Source organism: Scardinius erythrophthalmus (genome assembly GCF_964197995.2).
Source record: "Scardinius erythrophthalmus genome assembly, chromosome: 1".
Classification (NCBI taxonomy): Eukaryota; Metazoa; Chordata; class Actinopteri; order Cypriniformes; family Leuciscidae; genus Scardinius; species Scardinius erythrophthalmus.
The window spans coordinates 38,938,880-38,965,848 of record NC_138221.1 but is presented as its reverse complement, the minus strand read 5'-3'; the positions used below and the strand labels follow the sequence as shown (position 1 = coordinate 38,965,848).

Genomic DNA, 26,969 nt, shown 5'->3' with positions numbered 1-26,969 from the left:
TAAGTTGAAACACTAAAATCACTAACTAGAAGTAATTAAAAACTAAAACTGAAATATAAATAAATGAAACCTAAATATTAATATAAACAAATGACAGAAGCACAACTAAAAATAAAAATTAACGTATAAACAATTTTTAATTCAAAAATATTAAAAACTAGAATTGCTAGATTATATAAATAATAGCAAAATAACTGGTGAGAAAGGGCTAAAAGTTAAGTCCTTAAATCATCTGCCCTTCATGCAGAATATTGTTTCAATAACTCTCGGCAAAATGAAATTAAACTTTCTTTAAAAGCATAATTAGAATGGAAACTCAACTTTTAAGTTTGACCGTATTTTCATTTTCGGTCAAATTGCCTTTTGAATGGGAGTGATTGGGGAACTTCTATGATAGCATCAAAAATCGCTATTTTTAAAACACTAAGAAGGCTCGACACAACATGAAACTTCGCTCGAGGTATCACCAGGGGCTCTACACATGAACTCGAGCATTGAGCACATTGTTTCTGTACACAGAGTTTACTAAAAAGAAAGATTTTGAACTACTCACTGTAGCTGTGTCCGCCCGCCGGCATTTTGTCAGTCAAAAATAGTCGATATCGTATTACCATATCGTACTATAGCAGAAATAGTAAGAATAGTGTGTCTTTATTGGTCGCGGCGTATGTTTTTGATTCACTAAAAAGAAGGGTTTCTGCTTCGCGTCTGCCCTACGTAAAATAATTAAGTGTAACTTTGGCGAAGATTCTTATTAAGCAATGGTAGGGTGATTTTACGGTGCTCTTTGGATTGTCCAACCAGTATGAAATAAACAGGTAGGATGATTTTACAGTGTACCGTGCTATTAAAATGGTATATAAGCCTATGTGTAAAACAAAATATATATATGGCACATGGTGCTTTTTGGTAAATCTCCCTTGACAAATGCAAACTGAGCACAGGGAGCTGGTGTTACTCACTTATGTGCACATTACAACTAACACAACACTGTGTTTAAATGAAGACAGCTGGTCAATGGGCTGTGAAGAGATGAGTCAGAGAGGATTAGGGCCTGTAGAGAATCTTCCCATAAGAATATTCAGGTGTCATTATAACACAAATGTTATAATAAGATAGTCATTAGTGGGGAAGTACTCATTTTGTCTCAGGACGTGATTACATGTCTTTGTGTACCACACCAAGGTCTCAATGAAGCAATAAGCCACTTAAAGGGACAGTCGCCCCTAAAATGAAAATTGAAAATTCTGTCATCATTTCCTCATCATGTTTCTCATGATGTTTGATGCGATATACATTTAGCTAATTGCTTTTATAACGTCAGCAACAACTTATTGAAAATTATTGAAATGACTGAATATAACATTAATAACAGTTTATCAGATTTATTGATCTGGCACATAAATACAGAAGTCAGCTGTTATTACATATGTGCACTTTAAAATACTACTACATTTAGAAGCATTTTGAAATGATATTGTTAAGATCTGTCAATTAACTGAAAATCAAACTGTACCCCTTACTGTACACAATAACAATAATATTAGATTTAACAAGGATGATGCATGTAACGTCACTGTAAATATTATGTTAATATTAAATCATTTGATTATCTTATTTAAATAGTATTATTGTTAAAAACCAAAACAAATTTGGTTATGTTTCATTGTATGTAGTTCAGTCAATGTTTATAGTCGTGTTTTACACTGATGGCGTTTTGCAGTAACGCATTAGCATTAGCCATTGTTCATGGAAAGGGATATTCTTTTTTTGGTACAAACCAGATTTTAGTATTTTAAGAAGGCTGTTGTATTATCATTATATTGGTTAATGAAATATGGGCCTACGGAGACGTAAAATATAGGCACCGAAATTCCTCCTGCATGCCTGAAACATTGTCACCGTATTTTATACGGTGAAAATTTGTATTCTTTAACACATGGATAAATGAAACCTTGGTTTGATTCTTTCTAAAGTGGCATGACAGTGTTTGTTGCACAAGTCAAAGCAAATCAAGGATGATCACAACACCTTGACTTTGTGGAGTGACAGTGCAAAGCAACTTCCTGCACATCATTCAGTGCGAGCTGTGCGGAGCTGTAATGAAAGCCATGATGAATGTGACATCCAGTGAATAGGGACATTGTATAGAATCCCTCTGACGGCTCAGAAAGCCTCTAATCCGCAAGCAAATTGAACTTGGAATTAAAGAATCTAGTTATTTGCATGATTTGATTTATTATTCCAAGACTAGAAGATGAAAGATGAGATATTGTTTATTAGAATAGCTGAAGATTTGACATCCAGATGGCCATAGTTAAACTGCTCAAAGGACAGACTGGCTTGCGTTTGCTTCTCCTCATGGATTATCCATTACTTCAGACAACATCTTTCTCAATTTCCTTCACTGCAGCACATTCCTGACGCTTTTAATGAAATATTTTCGTTTATATTGGGGTTAGGTGACATAGCAGATTTGATCTATAAAAACATTTTACATATAAATCTGGAAGGAAAAATGCAAATGGTTCATTTTAATAAAATGCATAATTGAACTTTTGGTTCTTTTGTGCATTCATAATTCATTTTGTGTCATGCAGTCATTTAAAAACTATATTTCACATGGATTGAAATAAAAAAAATAGATGGAAACAGAAGCATCTGCGTCTCATAAGTATTGTAACATGAAGTGAAGTGTGTCCTAATGATGAGTTACCTGCCATTATAACTGTCCCCTGGGCTCTGCAGGAAATGGGACTCTGTACTAAAAGTGGAAGACGCTCTTTTCAAATGAAACTTTACAAGGACACTGTAACCGATCAATTATATTTCACTGGATGATGAAAAGATTTATTTCTTGAAGTTAGAAGGCTAGATCATCACGGATACTGAGCATATGGCGGCCCAGATTTATATCTTTTTTTCTTTCCCCCCCCCCAGATTTATACCTGGTCAAAGATATCAGATCATTTCTCCTCTTCCAAGGTTTCAGATGGAGAATTAGGGTAGATACAGTATTTTAAAAAAATAATCAAAAATAACTGAAATAAAATAAAATATAAAAAACTTAAAGTCACCATGAAATCAAAATAGACATTTCTTTTTTTTAATGGAATATTGCAGTATTTATTATAAATGATGTATTTGTGCACATCATCATTATTGTTTTTTATTAATTTGTCCTCATAATCTATAATCAAAATAATTTCCCCTCCCTCCCTCTCTCTCTCTTCTCTTCTCTTCTCTGATGATGTGTTTACTGGCGTGAGGGCGGGGCAACTTGTCAATCACATGACATCACTGCAGTAGCAAACCACAACCATCCAATCAATTCCTGGTGGAAAAAAGTCGCTCCCTAATTTTTTCTTGTTCAAGAAGCCATTTCACTCAGATATAGGCTACTTTTAATTTCATGTTGACTTTAAACATTTTATTTCAGCAAAGTTGAGTCCCAAATGACACACTATACACTATGTAGCCTACTTATGCACTATGTACTCAGCCATGTGGTGCATGAATGTTTTAAGGTTAATTTTTAGTATTTTCATTTTAGGCTACTTCTAGAGTTTGCTATTAAGTGTCTAATGATTATTAAAGGGATAGTTCACTTTGAAATTAAATTTTGGTATGTTTTAGCTTACCTCAAGGGCATCCAAGATGTAGGTGTCTTTGTTTCTGCAGTAGTTTCAATTTGGATATTTTTAGGTCAAACCGTTCTTGTCTGTCAGTCATATAATGCAGGTCTATGGTCACCCCCTCAAAGAGCATGCACAGAGAAGTCCAAATTAAACAATTCCCCATCGTAAGTACACATTGATGGCCTAAGACACGAAACGAGCGGTTTGTGTGAGAAAACGAACAGTAGCCTATTTATATCGTTTTTACCTCTACACAACCACGTCCAAGTGATCTGAGGGCGCGCGCGCTTCCTGGTGTGTGACGTGTGCGCGTGTTCTGGCTTAGTCTGCGCAAGCGCCGAAAAGTTTTCATTCACTCCCTCAAGTGAACTATATAAGTGGACTAACGTAGGCTAATAGTGAATAAGTTTCTATTTCGGACACAGCATTCGTTTTTTCCCTTCGCTAATTAAGTAGCCTACATCATCCGGGTATTTAAAGTGTAGGCCTACTTTTTCTTTTGCCAATTTTCAGTATGAACACTCTACTCACACTAATTGTAGGCCTACTACAAAACGTCATAGAATCAATAGTGCATAAGTTAAGTATGCAAATTAAATTGGATAACAACCTTGACAGGCTGAACGGGACCCCGACGCGAAGCGGTTATTCGCTATAACAACCGCCTCGCTATACATTATCCCGCTTAATACATGGGTACCTACAAAATAAATAAATACTTTGACACAAATTATTGATTTAAAAAGGAGTTTATTGATTTAAAACTATTGTATTGCTTCCGCTAAAGAAAATAGTCCGTTCCGCGTCCGCAACGCTCTGTTTTTCATGGCAACGGTGTGTTATCAAGAAATAATAGACCGCATTCTACATTGGAATTCAACCAAGCCATTTAATAAATAAAAATAAAAACGAATTCATTTTTTATTGAAAGCTATAATAGTATCTCAATGAAACTAAAATAACACTGGGTACAGACAGAGGGTCTGTCCTGGAGGTGACATTTCCTACACGCTCAGTTGGACACTGTGAGGCACCACACAATTGCTCTGAGACCTCCTGTGCTCTAGAGGGGCCCCGAACACAATGAATCTAATGACACGGGAGTTCGTCCATATCACAGACACTGACACAATACCTCCAGCAGCACCCCTCGATTCTGTTCATTTTAAAAACACAACAAAAATAAAACATAGTATACTCGTGTGTCTTTTGCATTAAGCAACCAATCATAAATCATGTCTGTGGGATAGGACGAAATGAGTCTCTCTAATAATTGTGCAATCACTGAGAAACAGCGCTGTGAATGCTGATGTCTCTGTCGCCCACTACTCACTTATTAGTGGCTTGTTTCTCAGTGTAATTATTTCATCATGAATGAAGGGGAACATTTGTGCATGGCCTGCATCCCTGCGTGAACATACCCCACCACAATCAAGAGACACACGTCCCCGTGGGATGTATGAATGTACGTGGGAAGCTAAATTAAAGGGATGAATGACATTTGGTGCATGTGTTGGGGGTAGGGAGCGAATTCAGAGTACCTCGGCTGATTATGAGATTGACATGCGTTTCATTTGTAAAACGTTTATGTTAGCTGCTTAATGAATAAAAGATTAAAGGCAGGCTAGTTTTTGAGACAGCTTTACAAAAATAACAATTAAATGGTAGGCTAAGTGGTAATAAAAGATAAAGCTAAAATACATCTAAAGAGAGCTATATAGGTTTGATAAATAATGAATATTGATTACTTTTATGTTATTCAATAAAAGGCTACCTCGGCTATTAAGTACAATCTAGGCTTCTCTACACATGCACAGATGTACACAGCAGGAAAATCTCTTGATCATTTTTCATCAAGTGCTGTCAGATGAGAAGCAGCTTGCAGTAAATCATATGCAACTAGGGCACCCATATTTATCATCAATAACCAAAGTTCAAGCACACCAGGATCAACTTAAAAACAGAAGCCACTTATTAGTGTATATTTTAAGCACAAATTGGATATGTGCCACGTTTTGTTATTCTGTCATGTCACTTACTGAAAAAAGAATTGTTCTTCCCAAGAGAAAACGGTTTCTTGCACCTTGATTGAGTTACCATGAGTCTCTCAATTTTAAACAATTTCGTTTCCTGTGCGTGTAGCGCCATCTGCTGTACAGTGCAAATTAAAACGGAGTACCAGCTGACCATGAGGCGGCATAATGCTCTCATAATGATGTTCAGACTTCAAACTAAAGGCACAAATATAAATGTGTAAGGCTCACAACAGCTCCCTAAAATGCAAGACGTAATGAACCGTTTAATAAACTGGTCAGATAAAAATGAAGCTAGACGCAGTTTAACGTTTTAATCAGCTCATGTTAATTTGAACTTGATTACTTTCCTGTACTGCAGATATCATGCTGACATTAAATTTATTGATATTGGAGTTTATATGCATAAGCAGTTATAGACCCATAGTTGACATTTTCTGCCTTGTTTTTGAATGTGGTCCTCAAGGCATTTGTGTAGTTTAATACCATGTAAACAATACCAACTATGAAGTGCTACATTTTTTAAAGGAAACCTTTAGATAATTAAAAATCCTTATTTCTGCTAGTTTAGTCTGACCATTTGAAAGCATTTTAGTTTAGCAAGTTATTTTGCATGTACACCATTTTGATGACTTCAAAATAGTATTAAGTTTGTTAAAGCCCCCTACAATACCCAACTTAAGTCAGGTCATGACAACCCATTTAACTTTAAGTCCTCTAGAACTGAATGTTAGAGAATAGTCCAATTTCTAAAATGGATATAACACCAAGAAAAGTGAGACTAGTTTTATTAAGAGTCTACCAAGATACTTCAGAGCAAGTTCATTCAGCACCAACACAGGAAGTCACACAGGAATAGGATGTCTTACACATGTGCACTTTTATTGGAATTGAATTAGTCAGTGTACAGGTTGGCCCCACCAAGTGTCTGGCACCGCCACGTTCCACACAGCTTTTACAATATGCCCAGGGGAATGGAAACCTTTACATCTTGAATGGTAAAGCTTCGTTTTTTTGGAACAAAGAAAAAAAAAAAAAAAAGTAACCCAAGATTTTAAGGCTGAAAGTACAAAAACCAGACAGTTTTGTTACATAATTTACATACAATACTACAATGTAACGTATGCTCCCAATTACTGGGCAGCCTTCATAGAGGCAAATAAGTTTCGGAACAATGCATTTAACAAACATTTGGAATGACTAAAGAAACAAAACAAAACCATTGAGTCCTCAGATGCATTGTAGAACTTCGGGGATGCTTATTTGCCAAAAAAAACTTGCCGTCACCTTCACCGTTCCAGTTTTTAGATCCTGAGTCAAGCGCCAAAAATAACAAAAGCCATGCCAATGTTGTCGTTTGAAGTTTTTCTCTGCGCATTTTGAGTCGGCGTGAAGTGGTAACAGTCCGTTTAGAAGCATTTGCGGTGGACAATGGATGGTCCAGACTCGTCGTACTCCTGCTTGCTAATCCACATCTGCTGGAAGGTGGACAGGGAGGCCAGGATGGAACCTCCGATCCAGACAGAGTATTTACGCTCAGGTGGGGCAATGATCTGAGGAGAAACAGACAGTAAGCACAACGCAGACTTGCCATGTGTGTTCAGTTACAGACTGATATGAAAGGCAAGGGTCAAAGCTCACCTTGATTTTCATTGTGCTAGGGGCCAGGGATGTGATCTCCTTCTGCATCCTGTCAGCAATGCCAGGGTACATGGTGGTACCACCAGACAATACAGTGTTGGCATACAGGTCCTTACGGATGTCAACGTCACACTTCATGATGGAGTTGAAGGTGGTCTCATGGATACCGCAAGACTCCATACCTGTAGAGCAAGACAAATGGTTAATCAGCGTTCTTGTACTCTCCTTCAAATGAAATCTGGTGTACATGCACACACCAGGTAATGTCTGTCAGGAAACCTACCCAAGAAGGATGGCTGGAACAGGGCCTCTGGGCACCTGAACCTCTCATTGCCAATGGTGATGACCTGTCCGTCAGGCAGCTCATAGCTCTTCTCCAGGGAGGAGGAGGAGGCAGCGGTGCCCATCTCCTGCTCGAAGTCAAGAGCCACATAGCAGAGCTTCTCCTTGATGTCACGGACAATTTCCCTCTCAGCTGTGGTGGTGAAGCTGTAACCTCTCTCGGTCAGGATCTTCATGAGGTAGTCAGTCAGGTCACGGCCAGCCAAGTCCAGACGGAGGATGGCATGGGGCAGGGCGTAACCCTCGTAGATGGGCACAGTGTGGGTGACACCATCACCAGAGTCCATCACGATACCAGTGGTACGACCAGAGGCATACAGGGACAACACAGCCTGGATGGCAACGTACATGGCGGGGGTGTTGAAGGTCTCGAACATGATCTGGAAAGAGAGAGGACAGGTTAACGGATGCTCAAATATTTACAGCACACCATCCACACATCCATGCAGGGGTTAGTTGGAAATCCAGAGTAAAGAAACAAAAGTGCACAAAGAATAAGAGTGCAGGAGACTGCAAAACAGGCAGGCAGAAGTATAGATAACCTGCTGCTTCCAGCAAAAGATGAGAAACTCAGGAGCTCAGAGGAAACAAAGCCTGGAGGAAGTGATGAATGAAAAGGAGAACTTAAAATGACATAACAGGACAGGCCAGACAAGAGACTTCAATGCACCATTTGCTAGCAAAAAACCAACCTGTGTCATCTTTTCCCTGTTGGCCTTGGGGTTCAGGGGGGCCTCTGTGAGCAGGACGGGGTGCTCCTCTGGGGCAACACGCAGCTCATTGTAGAAGGTGTGATGCCAGATCTTCTCCATATCGTCCCAGTTGGTGACAATACCGTGCTCAATGGGGTACTTCAGAGTCAGGATACCTCTCTTGCTCTGAGCCTCATCACCAACATAGCTGTCCTTCTGTCCCATACCAACCATGACACCCTGTAACAAAGAAAGCAATGTTAATTTTTGTAAAACGTTTAGGAACTGGAAGTTAATTCACTTTTAAAGTATGAAAATAATTCTCAGCCCAAATCTATTTATCCTCTGCCTCTCACCTGATGTCTGGGGCGACCCACGATGGATGGGAAGACAGCACGGGGAGCATCATCTCCAGCGAATCCGGCTTTGCACATACCGGATCCGTTGTCAACAACCAGTGCGGCAATTTCATCATCCATGGCTAAACTGTAAAAGAGAGAGAGAGAAAAAGTTTTAGAAGTGCACCGTTGCGATGAAAGAAAGTGTCAGTGAGTGAGCATGTGACCATGTTGAGTCAACTTCCTGTTTCGTGCTGCATTCTACAGTCTGACCGCTAGCGGGTGCTAGAGTGACAGTACGCGCCTCAGATATGCCAGACAAAGGAAGTCCCTCTGCATTCTCTAGTTATTACCATAAAAGGCAATGGATTGAGCCGCTTTGCGGCTGCCGGCGGTGTGGCACTCAGCCAGAGTCAGAGTTCAGTAAAAAGGAACAGATTTCGAAATTCATCACGCCAGGGACACTCCCTAAATTCTACAAGAATTAAGTTTTACATCCTCTTCCATTCTCGCCTGGTATCAATGCTACACAACCGAATTTCGACGGGTGTCTGCCCAACATTACTGCGTCACAGATCTGCAGTCAGTTCAATGACTCCAGAGAGCAGACTTCACGCCAAAGCACCATCATCAGCAGATTCAGTTTATATTATAATCTTATCAATGAGATTTAAGCGAAGTTAGTGTTCGACACGATTATAAAACTTTACTTGCAGCCAGAACAAAATTTACACCAACTGTTAAAACTGACCACACCTTATTTTTCGAAACGTGAATATGAAGTGCTTCACTAATCTTCAGTCTTAATGAAAGACTGAGGGGCTGCACACTACGATTTAAAGCGTCAATATTCACTAAAACGGTTGGTTGTGATGAAAGCGAACTAATTAGTCTTTGATTATTTAGAGATCGAATAACTGCAAGTAACTTAGATGTCAGATTCACAGGAGGTGAAAGCTGGTTAGCCGGCTAGCTAAAGTAGGTCACACCCTGCTGCAGCACAAAGAGCTTCCCATGCCGGCTATCCATCAAGTGTACAACATGCCTCACGAACACCCTTAAAACTGTAGAGTCATGTTAATGCTGTTGAAGCACGGTTAACCAGAGCGCATCTTAATGTTGAGAGACGTAACGTTAACTTAAACGCTTATTTCACACCGGCCCATTCAATGTCGTGTCTACAACGGTTACCGTCACTTCCTACTGACATGGTCCAGTACATTAAGTTATGAGAATACAGCAATCATTTAACGTTACATAAAAATAACCACATACTAGAGAATAACTGCCGTTTTTAAGCAGGAGTTAGTATTTAACAGCAAAAAGACCGGTAACTTGGTCAAAAGACTTTAACCAGTTTTATTTATTCATTCTAGTTAAACATTTAAATTAATATTAATGAACTAAAAATACAATAAAAGGCTTTAAAAGCTGAAAAATTAACTCACCTTAGGTTTGGGGGGGTTTGTCGACTTTAGAGAATTGGTTACAAGCTGATGATATTCCGCACTAGCTGCGTGTGGAGGAGCTCAAAGTGAGGACGAAAAGCTGGGCGCGCTCTTTTATACGGCAGCATATGCCCGGCTCTAGCCATAAAAGGTAAACTTTCGAAGCTCTGCTCTCTGATTGGTGCAGCGTCACACACCCGGCTGTCGCGTGCACATTGCTACACTTGCTTTCTTGCAACTTGAGAGTGAAAGAAGGGGAAGCTAGACTAGCTGAAGTATAAGGCCTAGGCGATTTTGATCAAAAGTGACCATTTTATCTGCGCATTGTAATAAATGGTCATACGTAATTTCGTATTTTGTTGTGATAACGACGCTAAGACTCATCATACCTTTCAAAAAGTCTGTGCAAGGTTACAAGTGCTAGTATTGGTCTACATAGTGGTGGACAGTGACACCTTCATGGTCCTGTGCTGTGTTTTCAATCTACAGCAACAGCTCTGTAGGTCATTTACTTCTTATTGTATTCACAATAATACCATTATACTTCTGTGTGGGAATCTACCAAGTACTTTTCAATGCAAAGTAGGGGTATTTTTCATTGAAATTATGATAACCAAGTAACAAGACTGTTGTTTCCTGTAGGAGCGACTAACTGGTCTGAGCTCATTAGGTAATGTTTTCAAAGAAATTGTAATGAAACTTGGAATGAATGGGGCTTTGCATTCCTGTTGTGTAATTATGAGTTGCCTAAGCAAAACTCCCTGTTTTACAGGAGTATTTTTACATGCATAGGTGTGTGCATGTTACATGGTGATGATGATAAAGGTATAGTAGTTGTTGATGGCTGTAAGTGGGCCTAGCCCAGGTTTATATTAGACATGACGTCAAATGTCAACATTCAAGTCTTGGTCTTGACCAATTTAATGTTCTCTTGTAGATGTTTCATAGGCAAGTCTGGTTTCTCGTTCAAAAATATATTACACATTATTGATGTATCATCATGCATATGAACTTTGACTTTTTGTTTGGATAGATGTATAATAATGATAATTCTTCAGAACATTGTTTTTGTTGTTTAAAAAAACGGTAAAGATATTCACGGTCAACTTCATAAACAAAATATGTCTTGCTTATTTCAGATGTTGCACAGTCTGAATAATAGATAAGGCTGTGATTGAGCAGAAGTGATGTTGGCAAAGCTACATGTGACTTTGTGATGTGTAACTTGGGAGTAATGCACATGGCCTTCGATGGGAGTTATAAACAAAAACAACTGATGTCAAATCTTTTGCTGATACCGAGGACAGTGTGGTTTTGTGAATCATATTTATTTTGTCTTCAAAACATTTACAGCACATTTGACAAAAGTGTTTTTTACATTTCAAGTGCTTTTTTTGTACAAAAGTACAATGAGTTTCTTTGATATAAGTTCTTAGATGTGATAAGTTGAGTATAGATTATGGCTTATCAATGCACAACAAATATAAATATTTGTGTATTATTATTGTAGCATCAGCAATTAAACAGAAATGCGTGGCATTAGGAGATTTAATAAAAAAAATGGTTATAAGCATAAAAGTAGGAAAGATTTATCTACAAACAGGACATCATTAAGGACTCATCAGGTCTCTTCCTCCCATCCCCCAACATTTCTTTTAAAGAATGCCAAACATCCATACCCCCTTATAAACACACCATTTGCAAATAGAAACTAGGCATCAAACTATGGTTAATGTGATGTGATATAAATCTTACAATGCAGGCAGTTTTTTTTTTTTTTACTTTGAACATCCATGCTTCTCTTTGTAACTTTTGTAGGTTGGACTGGGGTCTTGTTACAGCAGATGTGCTTTTGTGAGTCCATAGTTCCCCTGAGGACCACCACCCTTCCCTGATAGCAGCCTGCCTTCCCCCATTTCAGCGCTCCCATTTATCTCTAAATAAGGTACTGTCCTAATGATCTTCAGCTTTGCCCCATGACATAAGATATCCAAAGCAATAGAAATTATGCTGTGGGTTGTCACCATGATAATGTCATTGTTCTTTAGAGTTCTTGTCTAACTTGTGATACCAAAGCTCTCCTAACACACTACATGATAATAAGAAATATATTCATGAAGTTCTTCTCAAAGGACCACTTTCTGGGCGTGTTGCTTTTGTGAAATCTGTTGCATTTAGTAGTTTGCTGTCTGGCATGAAACTCAGTTTAACAATTCAAATCACCAAACTAGCCTGTTTTTTTCCTTTTCCTTAGTGTTAAACAGAAACACTTTCATCTTGAAACAAGCGTTTAAGCTGAGCAGAAGGCCACCATTTGCCACAGATTGATTTTAGATTCACTTATATTTGGTTTCTTGATGGTGTGTAAGTAAAGTCAAATACTCAAGCTAGAAAGGAAGTCACATTTATACTGCCAGCTGGCCTCTTAGATTGGATTAGCCCCCATTTTATGGCCCAAATGGATTCATATGCGCTCATCTGTCTCCTTATATGCAGTTTTTGCTCTGACTCAAGTATTATGTGCGAAAGCTTGATTTGAGATACATTTATGGTGGTTTTACATTCAACCAAATGATTTCCCAAAGTGACTAAAGCAGACAGTGAATGTTTTATATCTTTATTTATGCTGTCAAACCACTTGCAACAGGATTTGATACTGACCAAGAAAATAAAACACCGTTCCTCATTTTTGTGTTCCTCAGCATAACAGTTGTGACTGTTCTCTCTTACCATACCAAATTTTCATTTCCTCTTTGCTGCAATAACTTTGTAGAGAGTTTCCATTTATGGCTGTCTGCACACATTTTTCAACATATAGTTTTGTGTACCCACCTAGTGTTTGTCATTTTCATCATAGTTCAGCAAAAATGAAAACTTTGTCATTACTCGCTGACCCTAATGTTGTTCCAATCCTGCATGCCTTTATTTCTTGGAACATTAAAGAAGAATGTTTCAACTGTTGAATGATTTGGTCCATACATTCCAAAAACAGTCATTCTAGGGTCAAACACAGTTCTTTAAAAACATTCAGACAAAAACACCTTATTCAAAATACCTTCTTTTGTGTTCCACAGAGGAAAGAAAATGTCATACAAGTTTGGGACGACATGATAATAACAATTTTTGGGTGAACTCTCCAATTAATGCTGCATATGTTTTGGCACCTTCTTGTAGTAGAATGTGTACTTAGAACATTCTGCTCACTCCAGTGCTGACTGATCAGTGGAGATCAGTGGCTTATTAGCACCCCACTGTGACTACAGCAGGGGGTCATTCCCTGTGACTGAGATATAAATAACTTATATTGATAGAATATATGCGTGCTGCTTCAGATATTGCATTACAACCATATTTACCATTTTAAGCCCAGGCATTCTCAATGCATGCTTATGAGCATTTAACATACTGGAATGCAGGATTCATTCATGCCTAGTGGCTACTTTGGTATACTGTGTGGCCTGCAATTTTCTTCTCAAAATGCACTGGGATTTACCCAGAGCTAGAGGGGGATGTGAGATGGGCCTACAGTGTGGGTCTAGCAATATCTGCTTTTCTACTAGGACCCTAGGCCTGCTAATCTACCCTCCACCATCTGTCTGCTCGCAAGAGGAGGGCTGAGCAGGGATTGGCCCTGGAATGAGTCAGACGTGCCCGTCCACACTCCAGACTTAGTCAGCCTTTAAACCAGCATGGGAGAGATTACTGTGCCAAGCAGCATAGCTTAAGCCTGCCACAGGAAGTCGAGTAATGCCAGCAGGAAAGAGATCCTGCACTCTAACAGAATTTTATATATCTGAGAGCAGTTTCGACATTCATGACCTTTGGTCAAACATACACTTAATGCAAAATGGAGATGATCCTTTCAGAACATTTGCTCTCATTAGTTGCAAATCATCATTTCATACCCTGAATAGCACATACAAAATGTCACGATTAGTGGGGCTAAAGCATGTACTACTATTGCTCATAGCGCTCAACCCCTTAACCATAATTATTCAACTTTAGCTGATAATTGGTCCTGCACAGTTTATTCTATGGAAATTGCATGATGATATCATGCAAATTTCATAGAAACATTATGGTGGGCTCTGTTAAATTGGGCAAGTTAAGGACCACTTAGAAACTATAACAAAAAATTTATCAATCAAAAACTCCCTTAAGCTGGACAATGACTTTCTTATAGAGTTGCTGTACAGCCAAAACAATATTTGTTGCATTAATTTCCTATTATCACTGTAAAGCTGCTTTAAAACAATCTGTATTGTAAAAAAGCGCTATATAAATGAAGGTGACTTGACTTGACTAGACTACGTAGAACAGCATAACAGCGCCCTAGCAGCAAAGCAGAATACTGTAGCATAACTTCAGCAAGTTTAGCACAAGAAAGCTTTGTCTTCAGAAAATGTTTTTAAAAATGACCAGACTAGCCTATGCTAATCATGTCAGTCATGTTGGCTCCACCAGAACCTATATCTAAATATTGTAATGAAACCTTGCTGTCATTTTGTAATTACCCTATTCATGAGACCTTTTATTCTCAAGAGTTTCAATGAATGTCACTTGTGCATGAAATATCTGCCATTCCTGAGTGATACCTGTGTGAAACTGATGAGGTGTGGCACTCACAACATCTCTGGCTAGACTAACAGTTTTGTCTCAAGTCCAACATTAATATTGGCAGAGACCTATATTGACTCATCCGTGCACAAAACATACACCAACTCTCCACTGAGATTTAATACCTCTGTCAGTCTAACCAACAGCTGAGCATTGACCTAATAATTAACTACTAAACAATTGCCATTCTCCCTAACACAGATTTTTCTTAACTTTGACTTTAAAAAGATCCAGATTTGACTCAGTCAAGAAAATATGTTCATTAAAATACAGCTCCTTCCTTAAAAGATTCAAATTCCACAGCCTGAAAACTAGAGGCCATTGTTAGTTGCCAAATAAGGAAATGATCTACGCATGTCTTACAGGAAGTGATTTTTTTAAAGGGATGTCATTTCTTTTGCAAGTTTGCACAGGAAATCACATTCAAATATGTTGGTGTGGAGAGAGCTTTACTCAGGAATGTACATCTGAGTAGTATGTGCCTCACTCTCATACTGATGTGTAAAAAGCAACATTACAGCACACAAACTGTTTTTTGATGACTTTGTAAACAGCTGCCCACCTAATTACTTTTAGCTGAATCTGGTCTAAGTTTATAAAGGCATATATGTGCAGCTCATTTTATAAGTCATTAATGTAATGCAAAAAAAAAAAAAAAATTACTTTATTTTGTGACTTAGCTGAACATAACATTAACGTAACCTTATACTGAGGTTTGTTATGACTGGTAAACTTTTGCCACAATCCTTACAAGTCTTTTGCTCTTTCTTCAGTGACTCCAGAGGCACTGATTGTGAATGAGAAGCAATATACAAGTCCTTTCTTGTAGAACAATTTGGGAGCTTTTTCGGCACAGGTGTGGCGCAGAGCTCTGAATAATGCCCAGCGGAAAGAGTATCTTTTGTAAATGTATGAAAAACGTACACGTAATGTACATTTAACTAGTGTAATATAGCGTCATTTACATGTAAATAAGTATGAAAGCATGTTTTGTTAAAGTAAAATATACACATTCAGGCCTGTGAAACTATGTTTGTCATTTAAATATGACAGAAACCCATGACATCACCAGATATGTTAAGAATTTAGATGCCGAGAGATAAGATACAATATAGCAAGAAATCCTGCTTGGCATGTGCTGCATTTTCCTCCTCAAACTTTGTCCGCAAAAGGATTCTTCATATTTATTTCCTCAAGGGCTTTTGCTGTAGAGCGTTTGTGCACTGTGATAGGCCTCGCCCTCTGGTCGATGTAACAGCAACCGCCATAAAAGGAAATCTTTAAGTGTGTCACATGGTAACAATGTCAAGAATTCAAGGCCTTTGTCACATGGGGCTTTCTCATGGAAATCAGATTGAAACTTCTGGGCCCTATGAATGAAGCAGCGCTTGGTCAAAGATACTGGGGAGTTTTGATTAAAGAAATAAGATTTTTTACTTCTGGATTAAACCAATAGAAAACAATCTCTTTCATTCACACATGCTTGCATATTTGAATATCTTATGTAAATCCAACCATCACAATATACAGTAAAGTTCCTGATATCCGTTTATAGTATTTACTTTAGGTTACAGTTGGATTTCTTTTTTGTGTTTTGAGTGTTCCTCGTTCATTCTTTTAGTGAAAAAAGAAATGAAGGTTTGCCTACAATCTGCCTCACTATGAGTAAGTAGGAAGTGGTTTAAAATGATGACAGCGAGGTCATATCCATATATAGTCAGTCTTAGCAGAGCAATGATGACTGATGATGTCTCAACTTCAGATAGCTGATTTCATCTCTCTGTTTTTTGCTATGTCCTATCAACAGCACTCGCTCACATTGCACTTTCACACACTTATGCTTGACACAATACATTAAGCACAGATATACTATCAACAGTCTCTTATTCCCTTTCAGAATCGGTCTCACTCTTAATCTGCCTCTCACAAACATGCACGCATTCTCGTTCTTTCATCATCCCCTCCTTAAACTGTATAGACAGCAAACAATTGCTAGTAGAGAGCCGGTGGGCGGAGCTTAGCTTTAACTCCAACTTCTCAGGCTCCATATATGGAGAGGACTAGCAGGTAGTGATTGCCAAACTTAGTCATCAAAGCATGCATCTCATTCATTGCACACTCAGCTTGTGTTTTGCTGGGGCTCTGAAGGCGTGCGACTCTTGCCTTGTAAGCTCGTACGGCTCTCCGTTTTGCCTCTTTCTTCAAAAAGTTCCATGACATAATATGCTAATAGTTTCTTCAGCGGCTGAGGTTTTTAAAGGAGTTTGGGGTCGCTTGTCACTTCCTTCAGCTGGATTTGCGAGAGGAAATGGCATTGTGTTACAACAGAAGTCATATATCTTCAGAATTGACTTGTGGATGTGACCACAGCAGCTTTTCCTTTGTGTTTATGAGGCGGTAAATTCCTCTCAGCAGATTGTTTAATTGCTGTTGATTATTGACTGAACCAGAGTAATGTTTAAGATTGAGAGACACGAAAGATTTCCCCTCGGCCAAAAAAAACAAATGCAAGTGACCACGTTAGCCAATAAAGATCCAGTTTGGGTTGTAAAGAATTATGTTTAGGTCTCAGCGTGTTCATTGCACAATGCCACAACTGTTCTGTAGAGGGGAAAATTATATGCTGTGCACATGATTCTTGACTCAAAAGATTTGCTAGGGTGAATATGGTTGATATTCATGGTAATCATCAACTTGACATAGTGGGATAAAAGTGTGGTTTTGTGTGAATGCTTGTCCATGTCAAAGTCTACTTCTATGGAGGCACAGTAAGACGTTCCCTGAGCACCCACTAGAATTACCTGCAGCTCTTATGTAACTAAATCTTATAGGCTCATGGAAAGCTGACCCTGACGACCCTGTAATTAAGAGTTAAGCACTTGTATCAGTCAACAACACGTCAGCTGACAGAAGGATACAGGTAATGTAGTAGACAAGGTTTATTAATGAGCAGGCGAAACAAACAGGTGAGTAGATGGTATGCAGATCGTTTGACTTAACTTAGCTCAATCGTAACAGTCTCTGTTTCTTTGTAGATGCTGATGAGTGGAAGATGGATGATCAGAACTGATATGTGTAGCAAACAGGTCGAGAGTCAGGTAAGTTGAACGGTAGGTATCAACGAGACCAGACAATGGTGAAGGGAAGTATGACTGCTTATATGCGGTGTACTGATGAGCTGGAGGAGGTTTGTGCAATTAGTATTCAGGTGAGGCTGAACGAGTGGGTGCTGAAGGGTCTGGTGTGGACGATGGTGTAGCCTCCGTGACACAACCACTCAGCAAAGTGTACAGTACCACTCAAATGTGCATTAACCATTTAATGTGTGTGAGCAAAGTGTACAGTATTAAGAAACATTGGGAAATATATGTATTTAAATATATGGAAGCTTGTTTCTACCATGGAATAAAAAAAAAGTAAATGCAGCTTTTTATCTCACAGTTCTGACTTTTTTGCAATTCAGAGTTCATAACACGTTTTTATTTTATTTTTTCTCAGAATTGTGAGATATAAACTCAGAACTGTGAGTTATAAAGTCAGAATTGTTAGATAAAAATAAACAATTACCTTTTCTGTGGAGGAGACAAGCTTCCATATAAACCTGATTAGTGTTTAAACACATACAGCTCATGTAGCCAGTAAAAAAAAACTAATAAACACACACACACACACACACACACACACACACACACACACACACACACACACACACACACACACACACACACACACACACACACACACACACACACACACACACACACACACACACACACACACACACACACACAAAATAAGGGATTTGGAAAACCTTAATGGATCCAAAAACTTTTTTTTAAGGTCTCCAAATGATGTGACTAAACACATAAACAAACTGAACACAGTGAGAGTGAGCACTATAGTTCAAGAGATCCCTCAGTGCAGGCATACCCAACATACAGAATGTAGGTCAGGAGTAACATTCCCTCTTCCTCATGTTACATAATGTTCGTTTTACACAGCTGGAAGACGGGGGCCCGTTAACAATGTAATGAGGCAGCAAAGTGCACATAAAGGCTGCTGATATTTAGAAAGCTTTAAACCTCACTTGCAGTTCAGGAATCATGCGTTCAAGTGGGGACTTAGCATTTAAGTCTAATCATTTGATTCACGTCATCCAGGATTTAATGCTATTAATTATTCACATTCAGACTTTGTTAAAGCTCGAACTGAATCTTCCATATCATGACCTACTTTTTGACTGTAATGCAATCAGCTTTTCACACGCCTTCTCTGGTAAGCACTCTTTCCAGTGCATGAACAATTCGAAAAAGGGGAGGCACGCCTGTTTTTAGGGGCTCTGCTGTTTTCTAGGGTATTACAATGGAGACATTTAGTATTCTGGCTGGCCCTTTGCCTACCCTCTCTCTCTATTAGCTCTGCCTCTGCACTGGGAAGCCTCTCCGCTCCTGAGATCCCCTCTCTTTCAGCAGCATTTCATTCTCTCCCTCCCTCCCTAAAAACACAGTCAAGCCAACTGCCGCAGGCAATAGAGGGTCAGTCAGACCTTGACTGCAGCGATAATCTTGCTAAGCCATAGAAAAGTATTTATTTTCCTACAGACCAAGTCTGGAGGGTCTGTGTTCATACTGTGTGCCCATCCCCACCACAACTCTTTATGTGTGACTGACTGGCTGACTCTGTTTACTGGATGAGGGCTGACGTCACTTCACCTGTTTTTGACTCTGTGTAAATATTGCTTCATGTAAGAAAGGAAAAGGAGCACTGTGGAAAACCATTGTCATGTAAAGTGTGGATGGAGGTCATGAATGTTTAAATGAAATATTCATTTGCAGAGAGAGTTTTCCTATTGAATATTGATGAAACATCATCATTTGTGTCAAGGAAAGAGCTGACTAAGTTTGTTTTGATTACAAATCTGCAAATGCAACCTGGGGCTAAAGGCCCTGGAACAGGAGTGTGTCTGTGATAGTGATATAGTTTAGGGACAATAGTGACAGGGCAAATTTCTTCCAAATCCTTTTCATATTTTAAGTGCATATTTAGCCTAAGTGAACACTTCAACAAATAGTGTACTATATTATGTTGCATTATCTCAAGAAGTTCTGTACATTTAAACTTGCATTTTGATATACATTGATGATTTTATAGATTGATGGCAGTTACAGAAGAACTGTTGATAAAATCACTTTCAACAAAAAAAATCATAAATCTTTTTTCTCTGAATATCTGTGATCATCATTTCAGAGACTCGTCATTTTCGTCATCGTCACTCGTGCACATACTGGCCTCGTGGATCAGGACTATTGGTGCGTTCAAGACCTCCTGGGAAGTTAGTTGGGAATTCGTAATTATGATGTCAGGTGTGTTCAAATCAGTTTGTTGGTGGCCATGTCCATTTTCTGCAAAAAAGGTGCTTTAACTCTACTTTTACAAAATGATGAATAAAGAATGTGCATCAAGTGTGTTCAATTCATAAAGATTCCGTAAACAATTGTTATATATTATACTATCATATTATTCACATATATACTATCACATAGATACTATCACATTAATCAAATATATCATATTTTGTACTAAACACAACTAGTTTTATTGTAAATAATACATTGTAATTTCATACATTTAAACAAATTTACTATCAACTACAGCTGCTGCATCAATCACTTCCACTGTCATCCATCATTTCATTGACTCTCCCATCTCAGAAACTCTCAAAGAAAATCCTGAGTTTCCAATTTCCAACTCATAAATACAATCTTTCCGACATGACTTGAATGCATCATTATTTTGAGTTGTTTACCATTAGCATCAAATATCTTATATGTTTCTGAAACTTTGACAGATTCTGACAGAAAGAGAGAGATGGCAAAGGATACTGTGAATTGAATAGGAAAGGAAGCAAGGAGCCTGCTGAAGGTCTGTGACAGCTATGCCCTAAAAAGGAAATCCAGTCTGTGGGCATGATGGGAGGGGCGGAGAGAGCCAGGAGCTCAGGCCAGGTAACCAAGGACAGGTTTCCCTCTTGGAGCCGACAGTCCCAGCTAATTAGCTGCCACATTGCTTTACTTTATGACTGTTTGAATTGAGCTGGGGGAAGCCACAATCCCCTAATCTCTTTAGCCATCCCGTTGACTGTTGTGTTTACTACAGGTAAGCACTACCCTCATCCCGCCTATGCCTTCAACACATGCCACACTGCCTAAAAAGGCAATTGAAGGTTGACAGCGGGTAAGTGGCAAAATATGTTTGGAAATCTTTATCCTGTTTTTTTCCATCTCTCTCTTTCTATTTTTTTTTTTTTTTTTTACTTTCTCTGTCTCTCCTTCTCCTCTCTTCTCTCTCATCCTGTGTTCCAAAGAGAAATCATTCTATGAAAAACGAAGTTTGACCAACTAGAGCCACACATTACTGTGAACATGAATTCCCATATTAGATGATATTTCCGTATAGCAAATGGAATATTTGGGCCAGTTCAAAGGGAAGAGGATGTTAAAATAACACATTTACCATATTCAAATATTTGTTTGTGTTTTCTGTGATTAATATCAGTGAGGAATGCTGCGCTATCTAGAGAAAAAAAACTTGAAAGGGGAGCATTTCTTGTTTCCACTCTTCTTTACATATAGATACAGATCGAATAGAGATATACAACCATACCCACACTTCATATAATCACATGTAAAACCTACTGTCTTTGTTGCTTTCATTCTGTTTATAGGGTGTTGTCTTTTTATATATTGTCCTACTATGTCCCATCATATGTAAAAAAAAAAAAAAATAATAATAATAAATTAAATAACTATTAGACCTTCAATGTACATAGTACACATTTTATGTTATGTTTTTAGTAAAATACTTTGATTTGACAGGATTTAAATAAGTATTATTTCTCAGCACTCTGTATTCCCGACAAGATAGTATACCAGGTGAAATCCTGGCAATAATTGTCCTTGTCCCTAGAATTTAACCCTGAATCGGTGAGAGGGTTTTAAGCAGAGGCCTAATAGTAAATCTCTTTCCCGCTGTAGAAGAAAGCTGCAGTCAGCTCTGCCAGTAGCACTTCTCCACAGATAGATGGCAGAATTCTTCCTTCAGAGCATTTATTCAATGATTCATCCCAAAAATACACTTAAATTTACATATAAACCATCAGTTTTGTATGCAAGGAGACTGGCTGTGCTCTTTTTTTTCAAGTACTCGGGTCTTCCCTTTGACCAAATATTGTTTCTCTGATGGGATGTGATGATAACACATGTGGACTGGAGCCAGGTAGATGTGTGCCACGGAAAGCAGATTGCAGTTTGACTAATGAATGAGCGAATGTGTGTTTTTGGGAGCTGGACAGATGGGCAGTGGTAAGCCAGGATCTCAGATCACAAAGACTTGGCTCAGCATGAGATGAGAGGGTGGTGCCTGCAGGCCACTTTCCTTCACCAGCTTCAACCTACAGGCCTACAGCTGGCCACTGGTCACCCCCACTACTCTCTGATACATGTGGAAAGCATGAGTGGGCTGCATGAGGGCATGGTGAGCTGGTTAATAGCTTTAGGACATCGTACAGGCTTCTATTTTAACGTTTTGTTCATATTTTCATGCATATTTTACCATATATATATATAGAATTTTATTTATTTATTTATTTATTTTTCTGAGAACTGTTCGAAGGCAACCCTAATATAGAGAAAGGGATTTTGGCACAGTTTCACTGTAAACAATCAGACAATCAACAAAACGAGTGTCTCCCAAAATGAGACAATGGACATGAACCTTGCAGATTGTTCTCTGAGATCAGTATGTGTTTGGCCATCTGTGCCAGATGTTAATGAAACATCACTCTGAACAGATGTGGGATATAAAGGATATGACACTTTATAAGAGACTCTGACTGGCATCAGTGTCAATGATAATATAATTTTTATTCATGATAGAGAGTTACAACATTACAATGTTGAGAAGACCGCTTCAATAATTGAGGCAGTTTTCTTCAGAGCTGCTTTTTAAATATTTAGTTTAATTTAATGTCTAATAACTTGTCCAATATGTGTGGAGAAAGAGAGCAAACAGCTGGTTGTGAATGGTCTAAAGAATCAGTCCCCACGTGAGAGCAGAAGCTCTTTGTTGGACCAGAGCATATCATTAGCATATAAAATACCTTATTTACCCTGTGGAGACAGAGAGCTGAGTGAGGACAGAGGGGGAGGGAAGCCAGCGGGAATCTTCAGACAAGCACATGATATGAAGGCTTTGGTTACACCTCAAAAAGTAGATATGTCATTCATAGTCCTCATTCACAGCATGAATGGCAGTGGATGTTATAGGGCTCGCTTGATATTATCAAATTAATAATGAGTGCATGCATATATATATTTAGACATGTTATGCACAATATTTTATTAAAATGATATAACAATATAGTTTTAAAACATTGTACATACAACTGCCCCAAAAAGCACCACACTTTAAACGTATAAATGGTTTTGCATTAGATAATAATGCATCAGATCAAATGGCATCTGCCACAAATGACTTTAGAGCTTTCCTTTGTACTATTTTAACTTTTCTAACAAAGTAACATAATCAACTGGTCTCAATGGGATTTTAGTACATGTATGAAGTTATTTCCCATCGAGTTTACACAGATGTCCTATAGCAGAGTAATAACATTGTTGCATTTTGTGTGTGTGTGTTAGACTTAAGTGTCCAAATACTTCTTGGGTCCTTGGTATTCAGACATGTGGCCTGGCAGTAATTATAAGTGATGCAGTTGCACTAAAGTGTCGGTAGAGGGCACAGCAGAGCCCTAGTCAGCCACAAAAATCCACATGACTCTGCACCCAAATGGAAACCATGTCAGTGTGACAACTGGTTCAGTCAGACATTGCGATTGCAGTGTAATTTATCGTCAATAATGGAGCTTAGCTTAATGGTTATTTGTCATTTCTTCTTAATAATGACACATCATGCATCAACTAACTGTTAAAGGTTATTGTCTGTGTTTTACTGCCACCCTGACCTTGAGCTCTATCATCTCTATATCAGCAGCTTCGAGGACATGCATTCCAGCTCCTCAGATCCTGTTCTTCATCCCTCTGACACACTCTGCACACGAAGATCAATGGAGCCAAGGGCAGCGTGTAAGGGGATCCAGGGCCAAGGAGGAGAGCAGAGTTGTGTTTTATTTGTTCTGTGGTGCAGCCCCGTTTCATTTGACCCTCTCCGGTTTCATTCATCCGGAAAATCTGCTGTGCGTGAGTGAAAACTGAGGGAGTGGGTCTCACTTGATACTCGGATGTAATAAGGAACTGCCAGTCATGATAAAGGGATAATCCACCCAGAAATTAAAATTCTGCCATCACTCACCCTCATGTTGTTCCAGACTTTCTTTCTTCTGTGGAACATAAAAGAAGATATTTTGAGAAAGGTTTTAGTATTTTGCCCATACAATGGAAGTCTGTGATAATTAAACTTGATAGGTTACCAGCATTCTTCAACATATCTTAATTGTATTCTCTGCAAAAGAAAGAAATTCTTAAATGATATGAAGGTGAGTCAATGATGAACCAATTTCATTTTGGGTTGAACTATCCATTAAAAAAAACAGCAGTTTTAGAAATTTATAGTTGAATGTTTTAATTAATTTAGTTTAATGTTTTGAATGTTTTAAAATAGGCAAAGATAAAAAAAAATTATATCCTGTCAGCAGGCTTGGGAGGGTTACTTTAAAAATGTATTCCGTTACAGTTACAAACTACTTCATTAAAAAAGTATTCAGTAACGTAATCCAAGTACTATAATATGAAAGTAATGTAACTGATTACTTTTGAATTACTTCAAGGTCACGTATATAAATAAATTTTTATATTTTTAAAAAAATAAATAAAAACTTTTATTTATTAAGAATTTGGTCCAGTGTACAATATTTTCAAAATATACACACAGGCCTTAATATATATTTATGTAAAGGGCTATACAGACATCTATTGGCTAATGTATGGTATTACAGATTATTTTGTTTTATTTGTAACTCATTTTTAACTAAAAAATAAAAACACAACATTTAAAAATTTTACACAATCTACATATTAGTTTATTTAGTTTATTTAAAATAGGCCTACATGTTGATTAAAGCCGTGATCTTTCTTAATTTGCCTGACTGAACTTGGGGCGTTGGCAGTGGGAGTTCCCCTACCTAGACAGCGAACATCCCGTCACGCGAGAAAAGATTAAGAAAGGACATTTTGAGTACTAAAAAAGCTACTCTCCTAATTTCTACAAAATAGCAGCGCAATTTACATGAATTAAAAGCGATTTTACCCGCAGGCAGCGTCGTTTCTACTAGCAGCAGTGATTCAATCTGCGTCTGAGGAGATTGCAGAAAGCTGTTATTTGCGCATGCACCAGCGTGTGGCACACGTGAGTCATTACTGGCAACAGAACCAGGAACTACTGTATAGTCAAGCAGCGCTTAATATAGTGTTATTATGCCAAAATACTTATTTATTTAGTTTTAAACGAAACCATTGTAATCCTGAAAGTATTCCCCCTTTTTTCAAAATGTAACTATAATCTGATTACTACGTTTTTTGACGTAACTGTAACGGATTACAGTTACTGGATTTTTGTATCCTGATTACATAACGGCGTTACATGTATTCCGTTACTCCCCAACCCTGCCTGTCAGTGATAGAAAAGTGTCATTTTACAGTTCTAAATTCTGAATATTAGTCTCTTTTTAAAGGTGATGTGTACAATTGTTCTGATCTCAATTTCATATGCATAGACTTCAACATAGTTTGGCAGAAATTGCGCAGAAATCTCACACTATAGACAGCAGAAAACAGGATGCAACAAGAAAAATAGTTTGGGGTCGCTGAGTGCATTGTAGTGCATTGCTTGTTTAGACATGACAGAGATATGACTTAAATCCAGTCTTTTGTAATTAACCTCCGGGCTTTCCTGTGTGCTTCTAATTACTCCGCATAAACAATGTGGGATCAGTGCTAATCTGAAAGAGCCCATTCAGAGGCTTTCATGTGGGGCATCTAATGGGCTCTGCAGGCGGGGGAGTGCAGGCTGATCTGGAGGAGGTGGTTATGGTGGTGGAGGGGATTCACAGGAGGGAACCACTGACAGATCACCCATACTGGATACCAGGGCTGAGGACATCAACTCAACCTGGTTTCCACTCTGAAGCCATAACCACTAAACCCACACCACAAATGCAGCTTCTGCCAGTCTTGATGCACGCTTAGCGCTTAATTAAATTGATCGTGTGACTCTCTGTACCGACGGTCAGATGTTCTTCATCCATTGAAGCTCAAGATGCTCTTTCCAATTTATCCCAAATCATGCTGGAGAACATTTACACAAACTCACGGAGTTCATGCTGTCATCGAGAGGGAAGACAAAGTAATGAGAAATACATTTGTTTGTATATTTTGCAATGGAAAAGGGAAATGAATTAAATGATCAACTAGCATGGAATGGAATGTAAATGGAAGTGGTCCCAGACGTTTGGATCCCACTATAAGCATCTTTGAATTGTGTGATTAGATTAAATTAAATAGACATATATTGTTTTCCTATTCTCTTTTGGTAATGATTTCACTGCCAACAGTTTTCTCAGTATGTTTATTTGGACACAGAATGATCACCTTATCTCTCACACCATGGGATCTACTTTATCTTTCTATTAGGAGTATGCAGTCAGCAAGTCTCAAAGACAGCTGTGCTGATAAGAAAACCATTCGTTAAATCGTAAGTGGATTATTTGTTATATCCACATAGTCACAACAACCTGGATTAGGAATGTAATGGCAAACGATATCCTTCCTGAATGAACTTAAGAGGGTTATTTATGTGAGAATGTACTAAAAATGAGTTTAAAGAAACTTATTTTTAAGAAATTGTCATATAAAACCGCAGAAAAACAATAAATGTACTTCAGTTTAATAATGTCTGCTATGTACAATATTTTCCATCTGCCGAATCTGACATCACAGTCTCAGGCTCCTTGTATAGCTTTATTTGATCAGGTGATGTCAGCACTGTAATCCAGCGGCCCTTTTTGTGTGTCATGAAATTTAATTTACTGAAGTGGAGCATGCAGGGTCAGTAAAGGCGATTATGATGCTCGACATCATCATAAAATGCCTGTGTGCTGAGTCTTGATATTGAGGAAGATGTGCATCTGCAGGCACAGAAGCCACCTTCC

At 38.4% G+C, this 26,969-nt stretch overlaps 1 protein-coding gene and 1 long non-coding RNA gene across 3 annotated transcripts; one reads left to right on the top strand and one right to left on the bottom strand.

The window, feature by feature from the left end:
• Window positions 1-6,527: 6,527 nt before the first annotated feature.
• actb2 (actin, beta 2) lies at window positions 6,528-10,278 on the bottom strand. Of its 2 annotated transcripts, XM_081378138.1 has the most exons (6): window positions 10,133-10,278; window positions 8,703-8,832; window positions 8,347-8,586; window positions 7,596-8,034; window positions 7,313-7,494; window positions 6,528-7,224 (listed from the first exon to the last, which is right to left on the bottom strand). In XM_081378138.1, exons 2-6 carry the CDS (start codon window positions 8,823-8,825, stop codon window positions 7,081-7,083), a joined length of 1,128 nt encoding a protein of 375 aa, XP_081234264.1. In that variant the 5' UTR covers window positions 8,826-8,832; window positions 10,133-10,278; the 3' UTR covers window positions 6,528-7,080. The 2 variants fall into 2 exon arrangements, with proteins under 2 accessions (XP_081234264.1, XP_081234265.1); XM_081378139.1 differs by lacking the exons at window positions 8,703-8,832; window positions 10,133-10,278 and adding an exon at window positions 8,197-8,248 and having other exon boundaries at window positions 8,347-8,435.
• A 30-nt stretch (window positions 10,279-10,308) lies between these two features.
• LOC308693119 lies at window positions 10,309-18,389 on the top strand. Its single transcript, XR_014030412.1, has 3 exons — window positions 10,309-10,631; window positions 11,951-12,077; window positions 17,785-18,389. It is a non-coding gene; the product is annotated as an uncharacterized lncRNA (long non-coding RNA).
• The last annotated feature ends 8,580 nt before the right edge of the window (window positions 18,390-26,969 follow it).

Bases quoted from the DNA above. Each gene is read 5' to 3' on its own strand.
- actb2 (XM_081378138.1), bottom strand. From the start codon at position 8,825: ATGGATGATGAAATTGCCGCACTGGTTGTTGACAACGGATCCGGTATG. The intron at 8,587-8,702 runs GTGAGAGGCAGA...TCTTTGTTACAG, and splicing joins TGGGTCGCCCCAGACATCAG to GGTGTCATGGTTGGTATGGG. The intron at 8,035-8,346 runs GTTGGTTTTTTG...CTCTCTTTCCAG, and splicing joins ACAGGGAAAAGATGACACAG to ATCATGTTCGAGACCTTCAA.